This window comes from Thunnus albacares, chromosome 12 (assembly GCF_914725855.1).
Source record: "Thunnus albacares chromosome 12, fThuAlb1.1, whole genome shotgun sequence".
NCBI lineage: Eukaryota > Metazoa > Chordata > Actinopteri > Scombriformes > Scombridae > Thunnus > Thunnus albacares.
The window spans coordinates 8,775,519-8,798,227 of record NC_058117.1 but is presented as its reverse complement, the minus strand read 5'-3'; the positions used below and the strand labels follow the sequence as shown (position 1 = coordinate 8,798,227).

General features: G+C 40.6%; 1 protein-coding gene across 2 annotated transcripts; it reads left to right on the top strand.

Moving 5' to 3' along the window:
• Nucleotides 1–341: 341 nt before the first annotated feature.
• LOC122993941 (phospholipid phosphatase 3-like) lies at nucleotides 342–15,212 on the top strand. Of its 2 annotated transcripts, none has more exons than XM_044368398.1 (6): nucleotides 342–770; nucleotides 6,257–6,411; nucleotides 11,595–11,875; nucleotides 12,058–12,115; nucleotides 12,205–12,381; nucleotides 13,130–15,212. In XM_044368398.1, exons 1-6 carry the CDS (start codon nucleotides 632–634, stop codon nucleotides 13,256–13,258), a joined length of 939 nt encoding a protein of 312 aa, XP_044224333.1. In that variant the 5' UTR covers nucleotides 342–631; the 3' UTR covers nucleotides 13,259–15,212. The 2 variants fall into 2 exon arrangements, with proteins under 2 accessions (XP_044224333.1, XP_044224332.1); XM_044368397.1 differs by lacking the exon at nucleotides 6,257–6,411 and adding an exon at nucleotides 7,872–8,029 and having other exon boundaries at nucleotides 345–770.
• Nucleotides 15,213–22,709: the final 7,497 nt, after the last annotated feature.

The following is a 22,709-nucleotide window of genomic DNA, read 5'->3' as shown; positions in this document are numbered from 1 at the left end:
CCCTTGTACATCATGTGGTTTTCCACAGACACAACAGACTATTTACCTTTTTACAACTTCTGAGAAACATACATGAGAAATAATGGAACTAAGCCTCCTAAGTTCCTAAAATATGTCCCTAAAATTGCCATTTTTCTGTAGGTATCTGGCTGACTGTTTTGTCCCTGTGTTGCCTCTGATGTGTTGTTCTCAGCATCCTTCAACACCAACAAGAAGTGTGTGTGTGTGTGTGTGTGTGTGTGTGTGTGTGTGTATGGGGATGTGAACTTAAGGCTGTATGGAAAGAGCACATATGGCAGTAATTGAAAGGGGAGGAGCGGGAGTAGCTGGAGGAGTGTCTTTCTTATAAGGCTGTCACAGGACTCCCACACTACCCCCAAGGAAAGCAGCAAAGGATGGTTAGAAGTTAGACGAGAGCGGGCAGTGATTGTTGTAATCAGAGACTTGAACAGCTTTAAAGTGCGTGTTCTGTCAGTGGAAGACCAGCGTCACAGACTTGCATGACTACTCCTCCTTAGGATTCACGTAGAATCGCTAGGAACTGCTAGCAGACAGTAAAAAAGAAGAAAGCTTTAACTTACGATAGCTAGATTTTAATTCCCCTCGCTTTGAAACACGTAACGCGTTTTAAATGCAACGCTGCTTGATATATGAGAAAAGTATGGCAGCCGAGACGAGGAACGGCGGGAGTTCACTGAACAACAATAATTGTAAGGACCACAGCAGGAGGAAGCTACTGGTCGGAGTGGACCTGTTCTGCTTGTTCTTAGGTAAGAGTCTCACTGTGTGTCATCTACAGTCATCAGCTGCAAGAGATTTAAACTTGTGTTACATTTCTACAGGGACTTATGACACTCAGGAGTTGCTGTAGTCACTGCTTTTTATAATGTTCCTATGGTTTCATTGTAATATTGAACTGTATTATCAACTTTATTGGCCTTTCAAGACGTTCAAGATTGAGTTGACCATTTTGTTCCTCTTGTTATCTTTATCAAACAATTTTTCTTCCATCACAGAATATTTCCTTTCATTTCACTGGAACATTTGAATGTTTTATCACTGTATTCAGAAATGATGTTTCTACTTTTTAGACGTTAGGTTAGCTAACTGCTCTATGAAAGGTGTCCGTTACAAAAAATGTATTGGGGAAAAATAATTGAAATTAATTAAAACTGCAAAGCAATAATTAAAAAACAAATTTAAAACGGTTTCACGTTTAACGATCATCATTAAATACTTTTGTTAGCCAACATTTCTAATGTTGTAGCTCCACTAAGTCTCTCAGCTGCATCACTAAAGCAACAAGTGATGCCCTGTTAGCAACTGTAACGTTAGCCCACGCATTTGAGTTAGCTGTAAGAGCTATTAAGCTAACTTTCATATTTTCCAAAAATTGCATTAGTTTAGTTAGTGGAACTCCTCTGCCAAAAATGTGCTGGGTGAGGGGGAACTGATTAATAAATTGGCCCAGGAGGGATATATTTCTTTGGTCTCCACCCACACCTGTACTGTACCTCTGCTTTGACTCCTCATTATATTTTCCAGAGTGTTTTACATTCCTCACCAGCTGGAATTCTCTTGATCTGCACATCTGGCGTAATATTTTTTTTTGGTGTGTGTGGAGTAATTAAAGGAAGTGGTGTAAAGGTCAGACCTGTATGTGTGTGTGTGTGTGTGTGTGTGTGTGTGTGTGTGTGTGTGTGTGTCCTGTGATGTTCAACAGCTGCAGACATTTTGGTTAAGGTTGTTATTGTGGGTGAAACCTGTTTTCATATTGACATCTGAACCCAAAAGTCCTGCAAAAAGGTTTTGCTGCTCCTTGGAGCTTTTGCCTGTTCAGTAATTCTACTAATTTATTTTCCTCCCTGATTAATGTTTCCAATGTGTTGTCTCTGTGGAACATTAGTGTAAAGTCATGATTGCAAACGGCAAAGCAGCATTCAGCTATAAAATGAAACGGTTGCAACTGCATGGGAAAAGCAGCAGTCCAGCTATTGTTAAAGCAAGTTCATGAAAGATCTACAGTATAATGACTACTTCTCTGACAAGCTATATTTAGTTTTAGTCTAGTTTTTGTCTCTGTGGAGGGTAAATTCCCAAGAATTGTCTTGTGTAGGTACCTTCCCACAGTGACGCTTGTCAACAGACCAGCAGTGTTTTTCTGGTGATTGAGGTGGTTTAAAGCGAGCGACCACAAGGAGGAAATGGTGGGCCAGTTCTGGTAATCACCACTCCTCCATTCACACACTGATTGCAGTTGTGGTCCTGCTGAACCCAGGGATATTTCTCTCCTGCTCTCTCATGCGAATGAGAGAGCAACACTATCAGGAAGGACACTATCAGTGCCAGCACAGAGAACATTAGCAAATAGATCATAATCACTCTGATTTGGTGGTTAATTGAACGGAATTCTGACAAATAATGCTGAGGAAAGAGGCTGTTATTTAGTTGGTTTTTTTTGCTTGAACCCCTTGTGAGGTGATCTGGTTCAGTTTACATTAAGCCGTAGCAGGTGGCTTTCATGTTTTCCAGTTAATCGCCTTATAATGTTTCCTTGTGCCCTTGTTTAGCACAAAGCTGAAGGTGGTTAATCGGCCAAACTCGCACTTATGTTTTCCAGTATTGTGAACACAGGCCACGTTGACTCAGTAAAACAGGACACAATGTTTAAAGTGGGGTCAAAAGAATCTTGTTTTTGTGGTATTTAGCTCTCAAAACCACAGCAAGTAAAACTGCAAGTGAAAGTTTTTGCAGTTTTGTATTTTGGTTGACTGACCCTCGAAAATCATAAACATCTGTCTGAAACAAGTGCTGCCCAGTCATACTGTCATTATACGATTGTTTTCAAGTGATGAATCTCAGCTGACGGGGCATTACCGAGAAGTAGTTTAATATATCTCTGCAGACAGTTAAATTTGTCATTCTGTACAACAAATCATAGAAACATTTAGAGAAAGACATGAGTTATATGTGATACATTTTGAAACTGAAAATTATGCAGCATCCATGTTTTGATCGTCAATGAATCATTTGAATCTTTTTTTTTTTTTTTTATAGCAAAAATGACAAACGTTTGCTGGTTCCAGCTTCTAAAATGTGAGGATTTGCTGCTTTTCCTTGTGTTATCTTATAGTAAACAAAATATCTTGGTGTTTTGACTCTTAGAAGAAAAAAAAACCTTCATAATTTTCACACTTTTTGGACACAGACGAAACAAATGATTGGCAGATTAAACAATAATGAAATCATTAGTTGCAACACTTGTTTTATGACATGTTGGGATATTAAAATGCAAGACGGTGGCATGGAGTAAGATGAAATGATCCTGCTCTTCCCAGGTAGGACTGATTAACATCTGCATAAAAGAGGCCAGTGTTTCTAATCAAGGTATATATCATGTAGGCTGTATGCATGTATGCATATAACAAAGTCATGTATATGTATAAAAGTATACTATGTACAATGTATGTGGCATTCTTTTGTATGATTTGTTTATGTTTGAATATATCGGGGCTATGGGGATTGAGGAGAAACAGATATGCACATCTAGAATATGAACTGCCTCAAACATAATACCTACTCTTTTGAAATTTAAATATAAATGGAGGGAAAAAAATAGAAGAAAAACTGCAGCTATAGCCACTAGCAATTCAATGCAAATGTGATTTTTAATTAATGTGAGCAGGCAGACCCAGGTTCCCTTCCGCAGTGGAACTATGAACTCAGTTTTACAGCGGGGCCAAAGTGACAGACGGACAGGGAGCAGGTTGTGCGGGGGACGCCGCCGCTGCTGCTGCTGCCATGCGCACGAGGCTGCTGCGAGTAAAAACAACTGCATCTGTGTGTACACCACAACTACCTCAGACATGTATACATTTCTATGCCAGACAGTGAGAGATCCCTGCAAGTGGAAAATGTGCGTCTGTTTATTTTAATAGTCACACTTGGTGTTTTGGCAAATGCCTCCAAAATATGGTGGGGATTTAATTCAGCGTGAGGGTTATACATTGATTCTAGTTTCCACAAACAGCAGCTACATGGAGCTGCCAACGCTGAGAAACTGGGAAAAATACAAATGGGGAAAGTGTAGGACATTATAATCAGTGGGTTTTAATAAGTTTTCTACCAGATTTTGATGTGAGACAGCGCTCGGTTCCGTGCTGAAGAAGTCATCATCATCGTCGTTCGTGGTGCTTATTTTCAGTTAGTCACCTCAGTTGATTGGAATCAAACTGCTTACAGGGCAAAGCCGGATAGAAGACACCTGATGTTGACATTAGAAACTGAAAACCCTCCCTGACCGTATTGTTTGTTTCTGTTGTCTTTGGGTCAATGTTGAGCTAATGCAAAAGACATCCCCATGCTTGCTGACTGGTGTTGTTGTTGGCAGGACGAGGACACCCTCCCCCTCCTTCTCACCCCCCCCCCTCTCCACCCCCCTGGCTTCTAGAAGCGGGAAGGGAGGAAGAGGGTAGAAGGGGAAAAAAAAAAATCCCGAGATGCTGTACTCAATGCTGATGCTGCACTGTTTAGACGGATGGAAGGGGTCGGAGGGCTAAGCGGAGGCGGTCAGCGTGGGAGAAGAAAACCCAGCTCTATGTCTGAAAACAAGACCTGACAGTGTTGCTTTCTTTTCTTCTTTTTTTTTTTCCCATCTTTCCGATCAGCTGTTTGAAGCACTTGACCTCGTGAAGGTTTTTTTTAAAGGCTTTGGACACTTTATTTCATCAATCCTTTTGTCTGTCTCCATCAATCTCTGCCATTCTACCTCTGGCCTCGTGGTTTCTATTGAGTCTGCGAATGTGTTTAGAGGTGGTTGCAGGGTCAGGACTCTGGGGTGTTTCACATCCAGCATTTTCAGCCCTGCCTGCTTTTTTTTTTTTTTTTTTTTTTTTTTACTGCAACTGCTTTATATCAGCAGTTTGGGCAGCCAACATAAGTCTCTGTTTTGGTAATGCCTGTGTGGTTCTGTTCATGGCCAGGCTGAGCAAACTGAACGGATCAGACATTCAGGATTCAGTGCACTTTAAAGTACAGTATATTTTTTCAGTCACAAAACTCAAAGACATACCACCCTGCCCTCTCTCTCGCCAACAGACTCGCTCCGCAGCCGATTGTAGCTTCATCCAGATATTTGTTTGAAGAACGAGAATGTTAATAATGCGAATCCTGCTGAATGTGGAGGGAAGGCCAGCGTTCTGGAGTTCCCATCAGGCAGCAGAGCTCTGTCTGTAACCTGAGCTCAACCCAGCTGGACCTTCAAAGGCCAAGTCAGCTGTGTGTGTGTGTGTGTGGATGTAAGGGGTTGAGGGGCTCAGCAACTGAAGCGTGTGTTGACATTTTGTTTGAGAAATCATGCCCCCTCCCCATCCAGCCTTCAGCAGCTCTCAGCACTGACCTCTACACCCTGGTGTTTTTTAGCTTTTGAGACAGAGGAAGAGGGCGTGTGAGAAAGAGAGCACTGATGTTTGTTTTTCTTTGTATCGGCAGATGGCAGAATTATTCAAAGAGTGACTTGAAAGCTCCACCATCAGTTAAATGCCGCTTTTGAAGTGATTAAAAGTGTGTTTTCTTAAATCTGTCGGAGATTTGAGGCCTCTCCTGGGTACCACGTCCATGCTTAAAATTCAAAGTCCTCCATTGATGCCTTTGGTAAATGGGGGGAAAATAAGCTGTCCTTTTTGGCATGTATCTTAGTTACACCCACTCTGTTTGTTGTCAGGAGATAAATAAGATCTTTTTGCCACTTAAAGTGGCGATAGACACTAAATTGATCAGACGCAGACACCCGCCAGGCATCTTAAAGTGGGCCTTTTTAAGTGCACTTGAAAGCCTCTGCAGGAAAGGAAGGAAGACTCTTATAGTGTTTTTTTTTTCTTGTCAGTCAGCAGCAATGGTCTCTCAAGAACATGACACATCCAAACCATTTAGAGTTAATTCAGCCTATGTGAGATCAGCTGATGCTATTCTTAGCTTAAAAGGTTCACTTAAGTCTACAACAATAACAATGATGTATCTTTGATTTTGGCATTTACACCAACAGATTTTATTCTGGTTTATTTTCTTTTGGAAGCATCAGTGCCAGTTTTGAAAACAGGATCTGATACATAACTTAGATACGTGTCTGCTGGGAGTTTTTCATCTGCTTGTACCACTGATTGGGATCTCTGTCGGTATTTTCCTTTGTGTTGTTGTCTTCCTGTTGATGATGTCTATTGATACAGCTATCCACTGTGCTGTCTGTCCAACCATGCAGTGTTGCTTGTCGCCGTGTTTTTGCACAAATCTCCCTTCCCACCTTACCAGAGAGGATTCTTCTGCAATGACAACAGCATCAGCCTTCCCTATAAGGACAGCACAGTGTCCAACACCGTCCTCACGGCTGTGGGCGTCACTGTGCCTGTGGTCTCAGTAAGTCCTGGTGTGGTGGAGCAAGAGAACAAGAGGGCATGCATTGGGACACTCTCAATAAAGCAGATTGTTGGCTTGTCACACCTCAAAAGACATTGGTTATACAGATTCTGACTCACACTCTGGTTTTGAATGTTGTACCTCATTAACTGTAAATCATCTATAATATACATTACTGCCAACCAGTTTCCAAAGCATATTGTCATACACTTCCAGATTGATTTCAGACCCTACAGTACAGGCAGCCATTGTTTTCCATTTATTTCACCACTCTATGAAAGTTTATAGCTTATTTAAATAATTTATCAAGTGAAAATACCAAAAACTTTGGACCTTAGAACTAGTTATTTGTAAGGACTGCCAATTGTAACTGCCAATTATGTCTATAAAATACTATAAAGTAGTGAAAAATGCCCATCACAGTTTCCCAAAGCCCACATTCACTCATTTAAATAGTGTTTTGTCCGACCAACAGTCCAAAACCGAAAGATATTAAATTTACTATAGAAGAAAAATAAAACCAGTAAGTATTCACACTTGAGAAGGTGGAACCAGTGAATCTTTTGACTTAAAATACTTAAATATTAAAATAGTAGCTAATTAATATTCCGTGGATTGACTAATCGATTCAATAGCAAGTAGTTTGACAAAAAATTCAACTCACAGTCCACTTACCAGATTTCTTCTAGAGCTTTCGACAGTGTCTCATGGCCTTTACCAACGAATTGGAGTTTGCTCAGTCGTCATCACATGCACCAACTCCATGACAACAGAGCAATCTCCAATTCGTTGATGAAAGCCATGAGATGCTGTTGAAAGCTCTAGAAGAATTCTAGGAAGTGGTAACTGTTTCATAAGGGTTCTTGGGTCGGCTTCACTTTTGAGTGCAAAGAATAAGCAATTTTAAGACTGCATTAGGGCTCTTATCGTGATTGCTATTTGTTATTATTAAGTTAACTTGAATTTGAAGACAAATATAAGTTTTAAACTAAAAATGTTAGCCGACTTCAAGTTTACTTTTAGTTCCAAATGTCTTGCCAGTCAGCCTGCAGTGAAATTAATGGAAACCAATGGCAGCCTGCAAAGAAGAAAAGCTGTCTTAAAAACACACATGGAGTAGCATGGAAATTGGCCATCAGTAAGGTAAAGCATAGATGATTAGTAGTTAAAAGGCTAAAAGATGAGAAACTACTGGTGTATGGTCATTTATATCTAAAGATCCGCTCTAAAGCCCCACTAATATTTAATTATAACAAAGCTGGAGTCCTTATTTGTCGATTGGTCACAGATAACAGCCACAAAATGGATTGAGCCAGTCCCAAATGTTCCCTCGTTGCCTCTCGCTTGTACCTACGACCTCTGTAATTTGTGTGTCATTAACCCAGCACCTCCATCTCTCTCCCTCACCCAACCCCACTCCCTTTTTTCTCTCTGTGCCGCTCACTGCATCTTCACACTAGCCGGCCTGCCTTTCTTGGTCATTGAGACCAGCGCTGTTCAGCCTTACCGTAGAGGGTTTTACTGCGATGATGAGTCCATCAAGTACCCGGCCAAAAATGGAGACACCATTAGCGACGGTGTGCTTAGCGCTGCAGGCATTCTTATCACCATCCTGTCTGTAAGTCACCTCACTCACTAATGTCATCATCACTTCTTATGTTTCAGCAGCTTTCACCATTACTAGCAGCACCCACTGACTCCTTATGCTAGATGTTGATCACATTGTTTCTTAATGTCAGTGCATTCTAGTTGGTTTCTCAAAATGTCATTGGTTTGTGATAACAAATAAAACAATAAATATTTTCACAAATATTTATGATATATGGTTTGATTTGAAATTGTTGGATCAGTTACAATTACAATATGTGACCATATTTTTCTCCCAACACAGTCCGCACACATTAACACTAGATTTAGATGCAGAGAAATCTACTTGTGCACACCCCATCAGAAGGCTTTTATCTGACAGTCCATTCTGTGTTGGTATAAACTGAGATTATCCTACATGATTACTGAAGCAGCACCTCCCCATACCTGTGCTATCAGCCCCTGTGATTGGCTTCAGCACATTCCAGATAACAACCAGTCAACAACATTTGTTCAAGGCTTTCTCTTAGGAGCTTAAGATGACTCCGGTGATTAAGGCACTTGAGCAAGTGAAGTGTTGAGTAGTTTGTTGCAATCTCCTGAGAGGAAACAGTGTGGATGTGTTGAAAATCCACACAGTAACCGTCATACTGTAATTCAAATGCATTTTTCTCCATTTGCCACCGGTCAGAGGTTGAAGCTCAATACGCCGAATGTTTTTCTGCCACATTTTTTCAGATATGCTTCCACTATGACCATTACATATGTCTAGACTGGCCTTGTAACGGCTCACACTTGACACTTTTACACAGATAACTGCGATCCAGAGTGTCTTTTCAGACTTCATTTTTCCACACAAGTTTTTAAATAGTGGTTAAATGGCAAGGCAATAGTAAAGTGATCATGATAAAAGCAGACCGTCTAGATTTGTTTCTATAGTATCTGTCTTGAATCAATCTAATGTGTAAATAGCATAGGGCTGCAACTAATGATTCATCTGTCAATTATTTTCTTGATTAATTGATTAGTTGTTTGGTCCATAACATGTCAGAAAATAGTGAAACATGCTATCCAATGTCCTCTTTTCTCTCAACTATCACTCAGCAACCCAAAGATATTCATATTACTGTCATTGAAGACTAAAGAAACCAGAAAATATTCACATTCAAGAAGCAAGAATCAGAGAATTTTGATTTTTTTTTTTCCTTAAAAAAGTGACTCAAAACAATCAATTTTGAAAATAGTTGGTGAATAATGTAATACTTGGCAACTAATCGATTAATCGACTAATCGTTGCAGCTCTAAAATAGAATGGAAGTGTGTAATTGGACTGTAACACCATAGCAACCTGTTTGAGCAACCTAGCAACCACTCAGCAACCATCTACTAAAGCTAAGCTGCAGAAATCACCTTGAAATCACCCCTGAAGCATCTAGGAACCACTGCTGACACCCTAGCAACGATGTAGCAACCAACCAGCTACTGCATAGGTTGCACTTGTTAACACCTTTGCAATTATTTAGTGACTGTCTCTTAGACCCTAATAATTAGCAATATGTCAATGGCTACTACATTGACAATTCCAGGTGATAGGTTATGTTTATGCAATTAACTAAAAAAAACAAGCAGCAGGCACATCTGAAATTTCCACAGACACATTCTAGTTGGACTATGGTGTTTAAGCACTACCATAGTGTGTGCTGTTGTCACCTTGCAGACACAAAGTGGGCTTCAGGGAGAGCCAGTTGTGCCCTCCTCCTGGAGAGCAGACTACTATACGGGCTTAGGGCCACAGGGGTTTTCATGGTGAGAGTGAGTTCTGGGCCTGTGTAATTATGGTTGACGCAATGGTTGTTCGGTTAAATACTGTAATTGGTGGGGTGGAATTGTGGTGAAAGCCCAAAGGACTTTGCCAGATATCTCTTTTTCCCCTGGCAAAACGTGACTTCTGCAATCCATCTCCCTCCCCAAGAGTGCATCGGCCAACCTTTTGTGTTTTCTGAACCAGAAAACACCAACACTCTGTCATTTATTGCTTCATTTCCCACTTAACAGAGATGAGAAACACAAGAGGCCACATCCCTTATAATTTATGCAGATCTCTTTTAAGAGAAAGAAAAACATCATGGTGTCACTTTGGAAAAACAAGGCTCTTGACACAAGCCACAAATCAGCATCTTGGCCCTATGATTATCTGAGGTTTCAGTGTAACAGCTACATCTCCTACAAAGCCAATTCATTTATTCATTCACATAGTTAAATCTTTCACACAAGGGGAACCAGATGTGTTTTCTCCCCTTCCTTCTCTCCCATGAAAGCAGCTGGGCTGTATCGAGCTGGCTCTAAAGGCCTGGATGGTGGAAACAACACACTCTATCAGCTTGTTAAATCTACTCAACGGCTATCCCCCTGCAAAATGAGACTTATTCCTGCGCCCCTCGAAAGAATGTCTGATGAAACCGAGATACTAACATGAAAACAGCCAGACATCCCTTGTGAAATCGGAGCCGTTTCAGAGAGACAGCCGGCGCAGTGAAAAACAAACGTGCCCCCGACGTGCGCCTGGTGGAGTCTGGCCACCAAAATCAGACACGTCGCCTAGCTCAGCATTTCTGTTGATTAGAAACAGCGGTGCCTCCCCCGCTCCCTCACTACTTTCCACTCCCACTCCACTTCTCATTTCTCCTCTCACCTTCCTCTTTCTTCCCTTTTCCTCATCTTCGTTCGCACTCTTCTTGTCCTGAAGTTCTTCTTTACTCTTTCCTCAACTTCTAGCCTCCTTTCCTCTCACTCTTTCTTCCATTCCTCCACTCACCAACAAAAATCACCCAAAGTCTCTTTACTCTCTTCCACACTTTCATTTCAGAGTGGCTGGGAGACAACAGGATGAGGGGGTTGGGAAAGTGTTTTTTGAGCCTGAACAGCTGTTGTGAGTTACGGCTATCCATGCCCCCCCCCCCACTAAGCGTGCCTTACACGTCAATCGTCGGTTTTAGACAGTGGTTTATTTATACACTTATAGAAAACTATATATGGCGGACAGTTTGAGTTGCCTCCCACGTCGCCTCACTGTTTTCTCTCAGAAGCTGAATGTCACAGGTATACACATACAACCATAAAATAGCCCCTTTTCAAACCACTTCAAGAGAAATCACTGAATTCTATTTCAGCTGTCATAATAAAAGGTTAATCCTGAAAAAAAGTTATTTTGGTCACATATATCACTTATATTCTCCACTCTGAACATCAGAGTTCTCTATGGTCTTGTCCAAATTGTCCACCCTCTCCAAATTGTTGATTCACTGTACATTTTCAATAAGCCCACAAGATGTTCACACTGTCTCCCTGTGAAGCTGTCAAGAGCTTTAGGGTTCGTTCATGAACATTTTTAGTCCTTTTCACACACATTTTGTTCTGCATTGTCCAGTTAATGTGATTTGAAGTGCTCTCTCAGTCATCATAAATAAAATTATGGCCTTCCTGCAGTCACACATTTTCACTAATCAGTTATGTGCTTAGGAATTAGGGTTGACATTGGCACTGGGACAATGTCACAAATCATATCACTGACATTCTCCTTTGCTCTGTCCCTTCAGATCATCATTGGAGAGAGCTACAGGATCTACTTTCTGAATGAGGGATCCAAGTCTTTTGTAGGGAACCCCTACATTTCCGCTCTCTACAAGCAGGTTGGCGTGTTCATCTTCGGCTGTGCCATCAGCCAGTCCTTCACTGACATTGCCAAAGTGTCAGTGGGTCGCATGCGCCCTCATTTCCTCGATGTGTGCAAACCTGACTTTACCACTATCAACTGCTCCCTGGGCTACATCACTGACTACCAGTGTCAGGGGCCAGAGAGCAAAGTTCAGGAGGCCAGGTAATGAAAGAAACTGCCAAATATTGCAAAATAGTTTCAAATGTTTCAAATACATTGAATTAAATATTGACTACATTTTTAAAAAGTATATGATTACATATGTATCTGTACTAAAAGTGACTACTGATTGCTTTTAGATTGTAAGCTGTGGTGTAATGCTGATTGTCCTCTGTTCTCCTCAGGAAGTCTTTCTTTTCTGGACATGCATCATTCTCCATGTACACCATGCTTTATCTGGTGGTAAGTTACTGGATTGTTTTTAACATACATGCACGCCTTGTGTTGTACCGTACATATTGTATCAACCCACAATTCTGTCTCTTTTGCAGTTTTACCTGCAGTCTCGTTTCACTTGGCACGGAGCCCGCCTGCTGCGCCCTTTGACCCAGTTCACCCTCATCATGATGTCTTTCTACACCGGCTTGTCCCGTGTGTCTGATCACAAGCATCACCCCACTGATGTCTTGGCAGGTTTCATACAGGGAGCCCTGGTGGCCTATTGCATAGTGAGTGGTTCTCATATGTTGTGTTATTATAAAGTGCTATATTAGATCAGAAGAATCATTAATAATTTGAGTGTCCTTGGCTGTAAATGAAGAATGTTGTTTCCATAACTTTTCAATGAATAATAATAATAATAATAATAATAATAATAATAATAATAATAATAATAATATAGCCCAAATACAGGCACCTCAAATAAATAAAGATGCACCCTAAATAAAATTTAAAAAACTACAGCAGGTTTCCAAACGACAGGATTTAGAGGACTAAGACTGAGATGGATTGTTTGTTGAGTGAAATAAACAGTAGCTAAACCATCTCACTCTTTATTGTTTATCAGCAGCATCTTAGCATCAATTCTAAAATGCAACGGGAGTCTGTGCATGGATCCAAAAAGGGAAAACAAGTCTTTTACAGTGATCAACATGTGATGAAGTAAAAGTGTGAAAAACATTTCATTTCATTTTCAGAAAATGAGATTGTGTCTTGAATATAAAGTTCTTCTTAGTCTGTGAAAACTGGATTGAACCCACGGCTCAGAAGTTAGTGAGATTTTTGACAAAGCGTGAGGAACATTACCCAAATGTTGCTGTGTAGATTATTTTATTCAGTTGAAAATGTTTATTAAAAAAACATTTTCAATGACAGCTATTTGAATTGCAGAGGTCAACAGGTACATACATTGGCTGTTGAATTCAAAGTAATGCACTAAAGTAATCATACTGAGTTTCTTCTCAATCTCTTCCACAGGTATTCTTTGTGTCAGACTTGTTCAAACCTAAAGGTAGACGTTCTACCCTATTGCCAACTCCAGTGAAAAAAGATCTTGTTCCTCCAGCAGACATCAGAGAGCGGAGCAATCATCTCATCATGGCATAGAGAGGACTGCAAATTGACTGCACATAACCCTGACCTGTGCCATTTTTAAATCACTACTACAGCCACTGGCCAAGACTGGATAGAATAACAACAATCCAACAATCTGGATAATGCAGACAAATATGGAATCTTGAACATCTCAGAGGATGAGAGGAGGCTACGGAAAACAGTCGAGCAAGTTTTGCTTTCTCAACGGAAATTTCCATCCTTTTTCCTCAGTCTCACCAGGCAATTTAATGTGGAAAAGAGAGAGAACAAATCATCTTTCTCATTGCCAGGGATATTTGTCCCTCTTCCTCTGTTATGAAAGAGATCTGCCTCGTAGATTCCCCTCTGTTAAGGCTGTTGCATGGACAAAAGTCTGAAATCAGACAAAACCGAGAAATGGCAGCTGCATCCAGCATGGGAGCCATACTAATTTTCTTGTCGCTCACTCAACAAATTCCTTGATTTCAGGAAGGATGTTGTTTTTTATTTTGGTTTTATTGCAAACATAAGCATTGTTATGTGTGATTTATAGCACTATTTTTTAGCTAAACTCAGTACTGTTTGTCACCACTTGAATGACCTGAAGTGAAGCTTTTGGAAAGCTTTGTAAGCCTTTGTAATCTTTTATTATGTCCATTGTGTAGTGTTCCTTGGAAGGTGCACATGAGTTACAGTAGGTGGAAAGTACAGTGAAGGGCATATGTGTTGGATGTGGGCCTCTTTCTGCTGGCTAGGACGAGCCCCCACTGAGCCATTTAATGAAATGACTGTCTGTTATATGTACCAGACGGGTGCTCACAAGTGTTAGGTCAGAGTGTGTGTGGTGGGTGTGTCCCTTGCATATGCTTGTGTGTGTGTGTGTGTGTGTGTGTGTGTGTGTGTGTGTGTGTGTGTGTGTGTGTGTGTGTGTGTGTGTGTGTGTGTGTGTGTTGAGTGGGTGCACAGGTTTCTCTGTGAGTGTGCCCGTGTCTTAATGTCATGTCTATATATTTCAGTGTTTATAGCCTACAAGTGTGCCTCTCTCCAAGCAGAGAACAGGCACCTGCTCCAACAGATACATGTAACTCAAGATGGGAACACTGTAGAAAACGCATCACATGCAGTACATGTACTTTACAGTCACTAATCATAGTGATGATTCACATCACCGAGACATCCTGTGATATACTGTATTCTACACAGGCATTTATATACTCACTACCAAGACAGGGACTTTCTAGAGCAGTCGATACTTATATTAACCTCTCAGTACCAAAGCACAATTTAGCAAAGTAATAAAAAAGAAACTATTTATCATTTTGGCACGTCATAAAACTGACTGCTTAACAACATTTCACAAAACCTTGAGCAGTAATACAGTAGGGCTGACGAGACTTAGTATTATAATAGACGGAAATCATTACATTACTTTTACTTTTCAAAGTAATGGTGCTCATATGTTTGTATGACATTGATGTAATTAACTTTTTAGCGAAAACTAATAATAATACTTAAAACCACTGAAAGCATCAATCCTAGAGACACGTATGATCTGACACGTATAGGGAAACTAGTTCTTTTTTTATACGTTTTGGAAATGTGCTATAAGCAGCATCAGAAAATTCTGCATGCTACCATACATTGTACAATTCTGCATTGTGTGTGTGTGTGTGTGTATATATATATATACATATATACTGTATATGTGTGTGTCTTATGAAGAAACACCCACTATGACTTTGTGTTGAGACCTGTGTAAACATGAAAACATGCTGCTTGAAGAGGCAAAGCTTGGCAGAAGCCATCCAATAACGTTGACAACTTGTGAATATTAAGTTTTATGGAAAACAAAGCTCTCAATGTGGATAGCTTCAGTACATTTCTATTAAAAAGTGCCTTTCGATATTTTTGTATGAAATTTTGTACAATAAAACTGTAAGACTATATCAATGATAAAATGTCTTTAATAAAACACAAAAGATCAAGAGCAGTGTGTTGTGAGGTTTATTTATTTCTTCATGCCATACATGACAGAAAAGTATCTCTGACTTTTGTACTATATTTCAGTAGCCTTCCAACTTTGCGTGTGATGGAGAGATCTGGGCGTGGGGCAATGGTAGACTTCCATGCACAGCTTCCTGTGGGGAAATAGTGTACATTCCAGGCTTTAACCCCTCTCCCCAATGGCCCTCTGGAATAATATAGACTCCACGCAGCAGCCATGCCAGAGTGGCAAAGTACATTCACATATGAAAATACTTAGAGGCAATGTAACCTACCTTTAGTGTCTTGTATTATCCTTATAGCATACTTAGTCTACACAAAGCATACACGATACAGGTTGTACAATGTAACTCAAAGTTACTGTATATGCCAGCATATCATGAGCAGAGGTTTCAGGCCAGCGTGCTCACATGGTATCCTAAGCTGACTGATTTCACTGTGGATCAGGCTCATTGCCCAGAAGGAGATTAGAGTTGATTAGTTTAATAAGCTGCAAAATGTGTTGTATTTTTATGACCATGCCAGGGTTGATACATTATTTTGTTGCAGCTGCGTTCTGTTATGACTACTAAATGTTTTGAATGTCTTAATTGGGCACAAGACTACACCCTAAAGGGTGTGTGTTCCATTAGGTAGACTTCCCTCTTACGTCCATTCGTTACAGTCCTCGTCATTTCCAACTCTCTGTGCCTCTTCCAACAATGGAGTGTGTTGGATATAAGTGATCCAGTGAAGGTGTAAAGTCTCCTCTGCTACCAAACATGGCAGTGCTTTTCGTTCTACAAGTGTTGCTTTCTCTGTTCAACAAATGTCCACATCCAGTGCCAAAGGCTTGACATAATGTTTATCTTTGTGAACTGCTCCTGACCCACTCCATTAAACCATCAGTGGTGTAAGATTTTCTCAAAGATATCTTCAACTGTAATTGAAAGTGAAAGAGGCTGCATGCTGACTAGTATTCACCAGACCAACCAATGGCACATAGTAGTCCAGTTTTTCACATTTTTAGTTGAATTTTTTCTTGTTGGGATTCAAAGAGGCTTTTTTGATCAGCAGCGCTTAACATTCTAATAGTGGAATCCTTTTCATGTGGTTTGGGGAGAAAAACTGCTGTTGTGTTTTCCCACTGCAGTTTAACCCCTATTATTTGTGAAGTAATTACCCTGTGTGATTTACAAATTCTTCTCATGAACCCTGTAGCACTGTTGTGGTTGCTCTGAAGTGATGGCTTATCCTCTCTCTTGTTTACCCCCTACACAAACATACCATCCCCTCCCCAAGTGAGCTTGTTGTCGGTCACAACTGTTATCAATTAAATGACTAACCTGATGTATTTTCTCATCACACAAACACGTTAGACTGCTTAATATGTGTTTCTAGTGCAGAGTTTTCTTTTTACAATGCGTGAGCTGTCTTTGGCAGTTCCTTTGGTGGTTTGGTGTAGCTAATAAGGAGAAACAACAATAATCAATTTGTAGTTCTTGTAAAACTCACTTCAGTTAAAATCACTTTGAGGAAAATTTTAGAAAACTGAACTTGTTTATTCTTCTGGAAGGGCTGTACATCAGAAAGTTTGGCTGCACCTTCAGTCAACATGAAGCCTGTCATACAGCCTGACGCCACATGACATTATTGTCAGTAGCTGCTGAGGTCATTTGTCCTCTCCCTGACAGACGGAGGGATGCTGAGAGGAAGCAAGGCACACCCTCCAAATGCTCTCGCTGATAAGTGACCTCATTACAGCTCCAATGGGCATGTTTTTCTTATTCACAAAACACTGTGATGATGGCTGGTTCCCCAGGAGACCTGGGCTTTTGAGCCATGCCAAGCTCTTGGACTTTCTGAGAGTTTTTCTTTACTTGGCTCATGGCATACAATCAGTTTCCAGGAATATCACTATCAGGCTGAAACACCACATCTTTAATCCCTCCACACTAGTTGTTTACAAGAACATTTAGCGCTTGTAAATCTTTTGTTTTAGGGTACTGAAACAAATCAAGGTGAAGACAGCAGGCTTTTCGGACGTTATGTAAGTCTCCTTTATCTGCCCCTCACTCATTCATACACAATACACGCAAACGCCCCTCATAAAACCTTCTCTAAACCCTAATGTTAGCCATAATGTGCGGTGTCCGTGCCCAGAAGCCTGAAGCCTTCAGTCATGGAGGACTTTGGGTTGCAGTGATGCAGCTGTTAGTAATTCTCTCTTTCTCTCTCTCTCTCTCTCTCTCTCTCTTTCCCTCTTTCTCTCTTCATTCTCCCCTGTGTCTGGAGAATGTAAACATCAAGAGGGAGGCCAAATCTCTGCCATCACAACCTTCCTAGCAGCTGATATGGAGACAGGGCTACACTGACCGTGAGTCTGAGCCTGAAGCAGTCTAATGTACACAAGGGGTAAAGCGTGATTAGGGTTTGGATTGTAATGGCACAACATTTTGTTGACAGTTTGACCCTTTCCTGGGGGCTTTCCAGCTTAACATCAACATTGCAGACGTGGGACTTGTCATGATGTTGGCCATGCAATCAAAACCATTCCTTCTTTAGCAGGGCCGGAGAAACATGATGTCAGCTGTTTCGTTGGTCAGTCAGTCCATAACCCAACACTTTGTTCCAAAGCATCTGAACAACTACTTGGCAATAATCATATCCAAAAACTATTTGGTTTTGGATTTCCAGAAAACTTACAACTGTTATTTGTTAATCTCAGGGGATAAAGGATGGCTAAGATTTCAGGATTAGATCATGGTTGGGTTGGGACAAAAAAAACGGCCCTGGACTTTTTTTACACACAGCGACCCCGGGGAAGGCCGCCAACGCATCGCTCTTGCTCTTGTTTTTGTATAATGGGCTCTTGTTTTTGTATAATGGGCTGCTCAAAGGGCACACTCGCTCTTGTTTTTGTATAATGGGCTGCTCAAGCGGCACACTCGCTCTTGTTTTTGTATAATGGGCTGCTCAAGCAGCCCACATGGTGCTCAAGCGGCCCACATAGCAACCAGCCCACCGGGATTTCTTCTGGTGCTCCCAATGACCAGTCCTACTCTGGATCTAAGCTTTTGCCGAGCGCCAACATCAGGTAACATTTTAAACAGGGAGATTTAAAAAACCTCCGAAATTTCCATTAAATTTCAATGTGGCTAATCATGGTTCCCAGAGAATAATCCCTTTTGGGTTTTCTGATCTTGTGGCCTGTCCCTTGGGCCAGACATACAAAAAAGTTTCACTTTGCTCACATGATGCTGTGTTATATAATGCAATATGGTATGACATTTGCTAAACATTTATCAGCAATCATGCTCCCCAGAGGAAGATCCCTTTTAGATTTGATGATTCCGCAACCTTTGTTGCTTTGTTGCCATTCTGAGGTCAAACTTAACATTGTTAGCTCCACTATCCTTCCTCATGACTTCTAACATTTTGTCAAGTGCCACAGGTCAAAATTTTTACCTTGATGAATTTTGTTTCTTAACAAGGTAGCCAAAATTAATGGCTGGGTTTCTCAATATATATATATATGTATATATATATATATTTACCAGTCATGTTGCACAAAGGATGAACCATGTCCATTTTGAACATATGAGTTTTTCTCTTGCACCACCATCAGATGAAGTTTTAGACAAAAAAGTAATTGCCAAATTTTCATTAAAATTTTACTGTGACTATTCATGGTCTCCAGATGATCAAAGCATTTTTTACTGATTTTACTGATCCTGATTCTTTCCTTTTGTACCACCCTTACACCAAAATTTCCATTTGGACACAAGACACTGTATTGCATATTGCAATTGGCTGATTTCCTTGACATTTGCTGAACACATCATCATGCTCCCCACAGGAAAATCCCATTTAAATTGTTTGTAGGAAGTGATTCCTCAGCCTTTTTTGTAGAGATATCCTAAGGTCAAACTCTCTAAGAATAGCACAGATATCACTACATTGTTCAACCATCCAACACTTTTTTTGGGGAGGTTGGCACCTCTAGGCACTTCTAGTGGCACCTCAGACATTTTGCATTGTTTTCACTTTGATGTCACAGTCATGTAGCAGGTTCCATAAAATCTCTAAACATGCACTACCATTTCACTTGTAGCTCTTTAAAAGCCATTTCTCACGTAAACCCTCAATCCCAGTACCCCCAAAGATGTATACCCCCACCCAGACCCAGCCTCTCAAACTGATTTCCAACCCCAAAATCCCAAGGCCATTTTTCCCCCTCTTATTTCTTTCTCTGCTGAATAATTTGAACAAATTACCTCCATATGTGTCTGAAGGAGCCCCATGGGAAAGGGGCCAAGAAGAATATACTGCTGACGGAACCCAAACATTGACTTCATCAAACATTGAGAGCAGCGTGCTCTGATGCTCTCCATATGCTCACCTGGCACCGGCAGCTATTTGCTGACAGCACAGCAACATCTCACCGGCACAGCTCTTTATCTCCTTATGCCACACGTTGTTTGGTATCTGAGATCAGGAGGTTGATGGAGGTTGGTCATGCTAGTTGCTATCACCCATGAGGTAACATGTCAACATAAAAAGCGTTCAAATGATAAGGTAGTCGAGAGATAACAAAGATTTAATGTGTCAATCAAAAAATGTTTTGTATGTACAGTACATGGTGATGGTGGTGAGCAAAATCCCAGAGCCCCTCTATAGGGCCTCATGTGTTTTCAGCCAGTAACCAGAGAAACAGCAAAGGAGGAAACATTAGACAGAGTAGAAAATGGAGAAAAGAGAGGGGGGGAGCAGAGAGGAAGACAGGGTATAACTTTCCCTATGTGATTAACATTAAATCTCAGGTACCACACTCAAACCTGTATTTCCTTTGGCACCTGGCCAGAGGCTTTTGACCTTGTTCACTTTCTTTCACATGTCACTCGGCAGGCGCTCGGTTGTGACCTTTAAAGCAATGAATACACGTCTCTGGAGAAAGATCACTCACAGAAAGCCTTCACGAGGTTTAAGGAGAAAAATCACCCAATCAAATACAGCTATATTTCAGGCAATCATCAATGTGTCTGGGGCTACAGTCCTCCCTCATTGCTGACCTCCAACATTAGGAATGTGTGATTCACCGGGGGAGGGAAAGGGTGGACTCCGCTCCTATCTTGCGTGGTCCAAGCTGCACTATAACAGAGCTGCACGCTGATCCAGACAGATCCTGTCAGTGGGTTCTGCCTCCTCCTCAGGCATCTGTAATACCACGACATGCACAGAGAGAGAGTGAGGGGGAGAGAATGACAAGGATTTGGCAATAACAGCCTTTCTGAGTAAAAGCAAAGTTAGTAAATTGCAGGGGGGTTTATTGAGTAACATTCCATTTGGATCCACTAGTCAGCTGTTTGAAAGGTCGTGTAAGGGTGATTATTACGGAGCAGAATAAGAAATAAGCAAGTCAGAGTCCATTTAAGATTTAAAAAGCATACAACAGACATTATAAGGCAAAATTACCACTTGTGATTCACAACTAACTAGGATTTTGACTGATCATATTAACCTTCATAAGTCATGATGTGGTGGAAAATGTTATTCAAAATCACATTCTAAATTCTGACTTGGCAACATACATGTATTTATCCGCAGTAAAAGCACTGGCTGTTGACTCACATTGTTATCATGATATTTGAGTCACTGGTTAATGACTTACGGTAATTGCCAGCATTAAGGAAAACACAGCATGTAATGGCCTCAGTCTATTCTATTAACTTGTGTATTTAGCTGCACTATCAATATTTTACACTAACAATGGCTCAAATGACTAGTGTGAAAGGGGTCACTTGATTGCAGAAACAAAGCAACAAAGAATCATCACCCAATCTTGCAGATGTTTTGCGTCTTTCAGCTCATTGTTTTGGTTTTACAGCGCACAGTTTCACTGTTTTGGTTCAGTCTCACTGCTCTCATCACTGTGGTTTCCAGACGCAGCAGTTTTTTTCAGCAAAATGCTCTAAAAACCCAATGTACACCAAATGGCATCTACTACGGCTAGAGACTGAGGCCTATATGGAAGTACAATAAGCTAAAATGCAATGCCACTGACGGCCGCTGCTGGCTCCAAAAATCAGTGGCTTCAATAGATTTCCATTCAAAAAATGTCAACTTCTCTCAAATACTGAGTCAATATTTTTTTTCAACAAGTCATGTTTCCAGTGCATGAAAAGTAACACCCCATACTCCTTATTTGGAAGGTCCTGGCTCCAGCTCTGCTCTGGGCTTCAAACCTACTCCAATGCAAACCAATGGGTGACATCACACCTCGCTACATCAATCTTTATATACAGTCTATGGACAGGCTGGTCAGTGTTCGTCATCATTCCAGGCAAGCCCTTTGGTAATTTACTGCTGGCTCTGATGTCTCTGTAGCATCTTGATATATATTTCCTTTTGGAAGATATATTTTGGTCTCAGAGATTTAGTATAATATTAGACAAACACATTCATTATTATATCCTTTTTATTGGACAGTACAACAACACTGACTCTGTGGAATTTCAGGCACCTATACTGTATGTACACCACATTTCAATAAAAATCAATATGTATAATTGAAAACAACTCCTGAGATGAATTTGCCAAGTTCAGCCTAATATTAAGACGATAGGTCAATTGTCCCCCTATAGCAGCCTGGCGCACACGTGTTTTGGTATTTGTAGCATTTCTGGATTTTGAGCTTGTTTCCCTTAATGTTTGTGCTTTCACTTTTGCGTGTGCTTCGCCCTTAAGGGGCACTGTATTATATAAATATCCAGCTGTTCAATTATCAATAATAATAATTCAATAATTCAATTTCATTCTATAGTAAGAAACAATCCTTGTCAACTATTTTCCTGTTAATTCAATAAAGGGTCGAGATCTGGTGAGTGTGAAAGCATAGCATATGATTTACATCATTTTCATAGTCACCAAACCATTCAGTGACCCCTTGTGTCCTGTATGGAAGCATCTATTTCGCAATTATTAGGTCTCTCATCTGAAAGTCCAAATACACCAGATGAAGAACTGCCTTTGGCCTTTTTTTGAATTTGTTTTTTTATACTCAATTATATTGTAGTTCAGTAGACTGTCAGCTTTTTTCCATTATTTAAGCCCAATCATATAATTTTAGTTTGTGGAAATATTTTGTGCATGCAAAAGACTCACATAGGAAAATCTTGTTTTTTGATTACCTTTATCTCCTCATATTTATGGCATTGTGAAAGACGGATTAGACTGACTGACTGTTAGATTTGCTTTTCTCGTTCCTGTTACCTACAGCCACAAACTCATAATGTCCTTATTGGCGCAGTCAAAGCAGGATTGTAAAATGATGATGGAAACGCACCTTATCATGACATTCATCTCTTATCTGACTCTGATGAGCTGTCAGGTGACTCCTAATCACGGAACCCCTCATAAAACAGCAAATTGTTGTTGCACCTCCATTTTTGCATGGATAAAACAAACAAGATTTAATATAGTAATTAATGAGCTTTAGAGG

What these genes read in the sequence shown, in the direction of transcription:
- LOC122993941 (XM_044368397.1), top strand. Translation starts at nt 632, where the DNA reads ATGCAACGCTGCTTGATATATGAGAAAAGTATGGCAGCCGAGACGAGG. An exon ending in CCTGTTCTGCTTGTTCTTAG is followed by an intron (nt 771 to 7,871) that starts GTAAGAGTCTCA and finishes TCTTCACACTAG; the next exon opens with CCGGCCTGCCTTTCTTGGTC. An exon ending in CCCTGGTGGCCTATTGCATA is followed by an intron (nt 12,382 to 13,129) that starts GTGAGTGGTTCT and finishes TCTCTTCCACAG; the next exon opens with GTATTCTTTGTGTCAGACTT.